Source organism: Myotis brandtii, unplaced genomic scaffold (assembly GCF_000412655.1).
Source record: "Myotis brandtii unplaced genomic scaffold, ASM41265v1 scaffold704, whole genome shotgun sequence".
In the NCBI taxonomy this organism is placed as follows: domain Eukaryota; kingdom Metazoa; phylum Chordata; class Mammalia; order Chiroptera; family Vespertilionidae; genus Myotis; species Myotis brandtii.
In genome coordinates, this window is record NW_005370762.1 from 1220255 (window position 1) to 1228212 (window position 7958).

The window sequence follows — 7958 nt, forward strand, 5'->3', positions numbered from 1 at the left end:
AACAAAGATTTCTATTTTTGATATTTATTTTATATATTTAAATGCCACTTAACAAAGAAAAATCAACCAAAAAAATGAGTTCGTGTGTCACCTCTGACATGCATGTCATAGGTTCACCATCACTGATATAATACGTACCTCCCAGAGGAATTGAGGGGCATAGCTACATCTGAAAGTTCCTCCTTGTGCATAAAATGTTGTGCAAGGGTAATTTGGAACAGTTTAGATCTGGGTAGAGTGGAACGGGCAAAGCAGTCTATTAAAAGGTCCACTCTGACGTAATAGAAAGGTGTGAGCATTCAAACCAGGTAAATGGGGGTTGCAATCCTTATCCAAGACTTCCTAGGTGTGTCTTTGGGCAAATCCTTTAAGTTCTCTGAGCCTCAGTTTCCTTATCTGTGAAATGGGAACAGTAATTCCTGCCTCTGGGGTTGTTCAAAAGGAAGCATCCCGGAGGTTGACTCTGGTCCACAGCAGGTGCTCAGTGAAGTTGGCTCTGTGTTCCTGGCCTCTGGACCAGGACGTGCTGGGGTTCCCGCTGCTCCCACCTCAGGCACCAGCCTTGGATCCGTGGCAGGGACTAGAGGGAGAAGTCGAGTCACCTCTGGTGGAGATGAGCCCAGTGGGTCTGGTCACCTGGGAATTCAGGTCTTAGCATTTGAATGGAAGCCTGCAAGGCTGTGGCCTTCCATCTCCCTCCACTTTAGGGTCAGAGGTGATCATGCCGGCATTCTCCCATATAAACGTCCTCCCTCATTTCCCTACATGGTCACAGATCTGGGGAGAGCAACCTGTTGTCAGACCCTCTGTCCTCACTTTAGATTCAGAAAATATGATGCCTGTAGACACAATGCAAAAAATCTGTACTTTGGCATCTGAAGACAGACTTCGAGGCCTATCAACATGGGCAAAGAGCACATCACCGCTCAGCCTGTGTCCCTCTGGGAGACCAGGATGAATCTGAGGGCACTCACACTCACCCTGTGTGTCACATGTAAGTGTGACATCATTATTCACGGCCGATAACACAACTTTCCTTCCTGCTCCAGTGAAGCCAACACCACTCGACCTGCGGAGCAACACCGTCATCGATGAGCTCCCCTTCAAGTCCCCTGTCACCAAGTCTTGGTCGAGGGCCATGTGAGTGTCTTTTTGGAAGTGGGAGGGTGGCCCAGAGCCGTCCGGGTTGGTGAGGGGACCGGTGGCCAGGCTGGGAGTCAGGAAGGCTGCAGCCCGATGATAATGCCGTCAGTAGCTCAGCACTCCCTATGTCTCTGGGAGCTCGGTTCCTCCTGTGAAGGGGGAACAGTTGTATCCACCCTGAATCAGCTCCTCACCTGGTAGTGATGTGTGGAGCTCTGAGGGCAGAGGTTGGGGTGGGTGAGGGTTGGGGGCCCTGTGGAGGCTGGAAACTCCCCGGTTTACCCTTTGCCTTCCCCCCACCACAGCCACAGCTTCAACTCCAGCTCCTCCCAGTACTGCCGCCCCACCTCCACCCAGAGCATCACCAGCACGGACTCAGGAGACAGTGAGGAGAACTACGTCTCTATGGTGAGTCCCCTGGGCCCAAGGCTCAGTCCCCACTCCCCACTCCACTCACTCCGCCCAGGGATCCCACATTACTTGATATTTTGTTTGCTGCTGCAAATCTTTCTTGAGCCACATGAGGCGATGAAGACAGGGTCCCTACCCGCAAAGAGACCGCAGTCATAGGGGCAGAGGACACCTGCCTCTGTTGTGACGACACAGGTGGTGTGGAGAGTGCAGCTGCAGGGCAGGCTGGGAAAGGCACTGAGGTGGAGGACCCCGAATACCATCCTGGGGGGACTGGACTTTTCCTGTGGGAAGGAGGGAGCCCCAAAAGGGTTAGCAGGCCAAGTGACTAGACAGGTTTTCAGAATAAGCACTGATGGCAGGAGCACCTTCAAAGTTAACTCCTTCTTCTATCTTGTTAAAAACCTTTCAAAGTAAAAGATCTGCCCTTCACTCCCTTACGTTGTTGTGCTCAGGGCCATGAGCATATGTGCAGAGGGGAGGCGCACATGGAAGGACTCTGGAGGCATAGACACAGGCAGCGTGGCACAGGGCCTCCGAGATGGCCGGGAAGAGAGGACGACTGCACAGAATAGGGTGGTTGCTGCACATGAACCAGCCAACCAGAGGGCAGACAGAGCAGAGGACGATCGCCCTTCTCGCTAGCATGGGGCTTCAGAAAATCCTGGGCAGTTCACCTGGGGCCTGGACAGAGACAGGACCCTCCAGCAGTCCCTGAGGGGCTGCTGAGGGGGCGGGGCCACTTGTGGAGATCTCTGAGGAGCTGGGGGAGCACACTGCTGTAGGCCATGGGTGGGGTTTCAGAGAAGCAGATTTGCTGCAAAAGACTTCCCAGCGTCCTGTGCACAAAGGGACCGGGCTCACATCACGGGGTCAGCAGGCAAGGGCTGGGCTGTAGGGGAGCCTGCAGGGGGGAGCTGGCCTGGAGGGAAGGACAGCTCAGTGGGAGGAGTACAGGTTTGGGAGCCAGCACAGACCTGGTTCCTGCCCCTGCTCAGCAGCTGTACAACCACAGGCCCCGCCACGGCTCTGAACCAGTTTTGTCTTTGAAAAAAAAAATCAGGATTGCCATCAGGGTTTAAGTGAGCACACGCAAGGCCCTGGCCCGGTGTGCGCCTCCAGGGGTGCCAGCAGCTCCAGCTCCCAGAGGCGAGCTTTCTGGTGGGGGGTTAGGCCAGTTCCCAAACTTACTAACAGGACTTTCCTCCCTGTGACAGCAATACCCAGTGTCTGCCTCGCCCATTCCCAGCGGCACCAACAGTCCAGCCCCTAAGAAGAGCACCGGCAGCGTCGATTACCTGGCCCTGGACTTCCAGCCAAGCTCTCCAAGCCCCCACCGCAAGGTGCCTGGGGTGGGCTGGGGTAGGGGCCAGGGCTTTGGTGGGGTGCCTACTCCCCAAACAGCAGCACTCCCCTCTTGCTGCTTAACTGTGCTTTCATCCGGGTCTTACAGGGCTCACACACCCCCACCGTCCCCCACTCAGCTCACAGGTACCTGGGCCCAGGCACCTGGTCAGCCAGGCCATTCCCTGTGCAGAGGGGCAAACAAAAGCACAGAGTGAATGAGCGACAGACCCGTGACTCCTATGTCCTGGTCCCAAGCTCTCTGAGGAGAGCTCACTGCCTGATGGGTCCCAGAGCCCTGCTCTTGACGCAGTGGCCTGAGGGGACTCTGGGCCTAGGCCACCTCCACAGGACGTACAGATCTGCGCAGTCTAGAGGCAGGGCGGGCACTGGTCTCAGCTCAGGTCCCCCGCAGGGATACACCCAGCACATACCCTCCCCTGGAGGAGTGGTCACGAGGTGGGTGGGGACAGAGCTGTGGGCCTGGATCCCCCTTGGGGCTGGAGGGATGATGCCGTGTGGAGTGGAGGCTCTAAAGGCCACTTTCAGAAAAGGACAAGATTCCTATGGCTAGTGTGAGCGGCCAGCGAGGCCTACCTCCTCTCCCGGGACAGCGTCCTGGGGCTCCCCGCCAGCCCCCCTCATGGGGACTCACAGCACTTCTACTCCCCGCTCTGCCCTCAGCCGTCCACATCGTCTGTCACTTCCGACGAGAAGGTGGACTACGTCCAAGTGGACAAGGAGAAGACCCAGGCCCTGCAGAGCACCATGCAGGAGTGGACAGACGTGCGGCAGTCCTCGGAGCCTTCCAAGGGTGCCAAGCTGTGATGGGGCTGCCAAGCCTGGAGAGGGGCCCAGGCACTGAAGCTGGCTCCTCCCCATCTCCCCTCTCTCCTCTCCTGTTGCCCCTTCCAACCTCCCCCTCTACTTGGCCACCCTTGGCTTCAAAGCACCGAGGCCAGGGACCCTGAGCCTTTCCTGGGAGGTAGGGCCTGACGGAGGCACCGCCTCCGCCCCCCAGGCCCACCTCTGGTTTTTACCAGTGATGGCCATGCCTCCATTCACCTTAGTTAGGGCGCTTGCCAAAAGCATCCTTCAGCCTCTTCCTGCCCTTGAGACCTGAGTACCTTCCAGATGTGTGGAGGGAAGTGCCGGGGCTCAGAGCTGGACTCCACACCTCACGCTCACTCCCAGCCCCCTTGCCGCCGCCTCTGGCCCGCCTCCTTCAGTCCCGGAAAAGCCCATCGTCTCACTGACCAGGACGACGAGGACCAGCAGACCAAAGTGGACATGGACTTTATCCCTTTCTGTCTCAGCAGGGGAGAGGCAAGGCCACCAAAAGGTGGAGGAGTTGAGAGGGAAGATTAGAGGTGGTCTCTGGGCACAAAGGACTTAGATCCCCAGCTGCACTGCCCCCCCCCCCACTTTCAGCCAAGTGGCAGTGCACCTGTTGCAGGTCGGGGGGCAAAAGAATGAGGACAAAAGGAAGGAAAAACTGAGGATGAAGGGCAACAAGAACAAGGAAAGGGCCATAGCCCAGGAGATGGAGAGACAAGGACACAGGTTGATCCTCAGGGGCTGGCCCTGGGAGCTTCCCCAGGACCTCCTCACGTTCCTGCCACCTGAGGGTACCACGTGAGAGAGGGCTTGGGCGGGGCTGGATGGTATGGGGTATGGGAGAGAGGGAGCCTGGGGGGCACTGGAGGTGATGCAGGGGCTGAGGGGCGACCCTGGGACAGCAGTGGGCTGGGCAGAAGGCAGTGCATGGACACAGGGGGGACGGGCAGCAAGTTTCTGCAAGATGAGCAGTGCAGGGGGTGCAGGTGACTGATGGATGAGAGGCAGGAGTGAAGGCCTTGTGGGGACAGCATAGCAAATATACCCAAAGGGCCCGGTGGAATGGCCGAGGCAGTGCTGTGGGGATCGGGATGGAGCAGAAAGTGAAGGAGAGATGTCGTGTGAGGGGAGTGGTGTGCGTAGTGTCAGTTCCCAGCAGTGATGGATGATGGGGAAAGCAGTGCAAAGGAGAGAGCAGGGCAGAGCCTGGAAGATGACGCGGGATTCGGGCCAGGGCCTGGTGTCAGCTGAGTGTTTCTCAGCTCCTCTCACACTATGTTGAACCCTCACAGCCCAGGTGCCACGTGGGACTCAAACCTGGCTGCAGGGACAGGAGGGGGGCTTCACCTCAGCCACTTTCTCCTGAGCCGGGGCCAGGGGGACCTGAATCTTATGTTAAAAGTTCTTGGCCAAATTTTCTAGTTTCAGAGGGAACTGGGAAGATGAGATGTTTGATCTTACCCTGGGAAGTAGACCATCCCAACAAAGATGACTTCCCACTATACTGAATGGAGGTGGCTACCGCTCTCCTTTCCGTTTCTGTGAGTGTGTGTATACACCCCTCACCAGCCCAGGACCTGACCACTCCCTAAGAAGTCACATCCTGGAGAAATTACTTTCTCCACAGTAGCCCCCTCCTCCCAGTATTATCACCCAGCACATGTATTAATGGCTGCTGGGACCATGCTCTGGGACAGGCACTGAGGACACAAGGTATTGGTAATGGCCATGAGAGACTGAAAATGCTGCTGCCCCCTTCCTAGGACGAAGCACAGCCATCCCGAAGTGGCTGGAGCATGAGCGAGGAAGTGAGGCTGCTCCGGGAGGTGGGTGCCAGGGCAGGTGTGGGAAGGGGCTGAGATCAGACGAGGTGGCTTCTAGGGAAAGGAGGTGCCCAAGATGGGGCTCAGAAGATGGGTCAGATTTTAAGTGGAGGAAAAGGCTTGGCGAGCCTTGTGCTTTGGGAACAGAAGACGTTTGGGAGTACGGGTCCCTGGCTCCGTGTTCCCGCAGGGGAAAGGGCAGTGGTGGCCACGGCCTACCATGAGCAGGTGTGCCGTTCCCTCTATCCAGCCCTGACTGTGTCCCTAGGAGGGGAGCTTTTAATGGCACCACCCCTGTGCCCAGCAGGCTACAGGTAGGCCCAGGTGTGGGTGCCCTAATGTCAGTATTTTCTGGATGTGCCATGATGTGGACTGGCTGGTGTCTTCAGAGACTGTGTTCAGATCTAATCTGCAAGGAGCCCTCCCTTCAGTTCTTGGTTCCTGTAACTCCCAAACTCTTAGGGTAGAGATGGAAGGAAGTACAAGAGAAGAGGACACTGGCTCACAAGCCCCACACTACCGGGTGTTTAGCACATACCTGTCGGCTCAGTTTAAGAAACTGGTCCTTTGGCCTCTTGGGTCAAAGCTCCCCTCTCCTGATGGCCTGGCAGGACTGGGGTTGCTGTCTCAGCACCTTTAACACAGGATTCCTGCCTGGGCGCCCTCCCCCACCTCCAACTCCACCTCTGCCAGGTTACACACGGCAGAACAGGAACAGAAAAGAGGGAGAGGTTGCTACAGGGAGATGTCGCTCCCTCAGACCTTGGTTTGCCCGTCTATGAAATGGGTGGTTAGATTAGGTCTCTGAGGCCCCTGATAGGGCGGATGCTCAGCTGTTTTAAGGGAGAACTCCCTTTCCTGTGACCTCTCTCAAGGGTCTGGATCACTAGGGATGGGCAACACCCAAACATTAGCCAGTTAACACAGTCTCTTCCCCTGATTGAGTTTGATAACCTCTCCATCTGAAACCACTCAAACATGCCCCATTCGTAGGACAGAAGCACAGCCATTCTGCAGTGATTGGAGCACAGGCTCAACCTCAGTCTGCCCTTTGCCCCCTTACCTGCCATGGGGTTAAGGCCTCAGCCCCCACGAGGCCAGGCCCCTCACCCCCACCCTCCCGCACCCTTTGACGAGCTCTGGAAGCAGAGCGCAGTGTGTCCTTCCTCTCTCTGGGCCTCCCTCTGCAGAGTGTGGGGGATGAGCTGACCACAGGAGCTTAAAGCCCCGCCTACAGGCCGTCATTCTGGGACCCCAAGCTCTTTGGGGCCAGGTCGGCCACCTTGAGGGGGGTCCCACTGGAGAGTCAGGCCGTCATGTGCTATTTGGTGGGGTGTGTGTGTGTGTGTGTGTGTGTGTGTTGGTTACATGTCTTGAAGTTTAGAATCCTTCACACAGAATTGTTGCTGTTTGTCAGGAACAGAGATAGGCTAGGAGAAGCCCAGGCTTGGGTTCTTGCCCTGTTACCATTTAAAATTGACATTTAATTTTTCAAATCACTGTTGGTGCCTAATCACTTAAGTTATTAATTTATTCTGTTTTCTTTTTTAAAAACAAAAAATTGTAACATATTTATCCTGTGAGTAGGTCTGGGGTGGGGCGGGCACGGGTTTATGTGGGTCATTTTTGCTGTGGTGACACGTGGTACAGGCCTGACGTGTGCAGGTCGCTTTTTACTGTGGTGTTGGAGCAGGACAACAATAAAGTCCAATGGAAGCAACCAGCGTGGGCTGCCATGTCTGCCTGTGGGAGGGGCTGGGGCGGACCAGGCCAGCCTGTGTGCCGTGTGTCAGCATGAACACATGCTCGATGAGAACATGCTTTCTCGGGGTCCTGGAAAGGCTCTGGGCCAGCTTTCATTTTAGCAGAAAGTAACTGCTCCTTGGCGAGAAACGGGCACTTTTCTTGGCGAGAAACGAGAATGAACCCTCCTTACCTCAGAATCCGTCCTCCTGGTGTGTAAAATGCGAACTGCAGTAACCTCCGCCAATTCATCTTTCTTAGAAGGCACCCTGCCCCGGGACTGAAAAACGAATGTGTGACTTGGCGCCAACAGACTCTCGGCCCACTTTTGCTGGGCCCTGCAGCGGACATTTGAGGGTCTAGGACACTTGGGCCCAAACACAACTCCTCCACCTATAGCACAAGCAGGAGGCCTTGAAACCAAGCCCTGGCCACACCACTGGCTGCCACCTTCCCACTTGGTTTGTTCTCCCAAAGGGGACAGGCAGGGTTCTGGGAAAGGGGCCTCCACATCAGGGCTCTGTGTGCCTCCCCAGCCCCACAGGTGGGATGGCACCTGGGGAAGGCCTGCCTCCCGGCTTTCTTCCTGGCCTGGGCCCACATCCAGCCAGGGGAGGCCACCGCCCCTCAGTTCTCAGATGGAAGGAAGAAGGAATG

General features: G+C 56.4%; 1 protein-coding gene across 2 annotated transcripts in view; it reads left to right on the forward strand.

Annotated features, from left to right (window-relative positions):
• The window catches only part of GAB2 (GRB2-associated binding protein 2), a 44936-nt gene extending 37655 nt beyond the window's left edge, over positions 1 to 7281 (forward strand). For both annotated transcript variants that reach the window (XM_014529997.1, XM_005882317.2), the window contains exons 6-9: positions 1050 to 1140; positions 1449 to 1551; positions 2772 to 2897; positions 3583 to 7281. In XM_014529997.1, coding sequence (XP_014385483.1) covers positions 1050 to 1140; positions 1449 to 1551; positions 2772 to 2897; positions 3583 to 3726 — 464 coding nt within the window. In that variant the 3' untranslated portion in view covers positions 3727 to 7281. The remainder of the gene's footprint in view (positions 1 to 1049; positions 1141 to 1448; positions 1552 to 2771; positions 2898 to 3582) is intronic.
• The last annotated feature ends 677 nt before the right edge of the window (positions 7282 to 7958 follow it).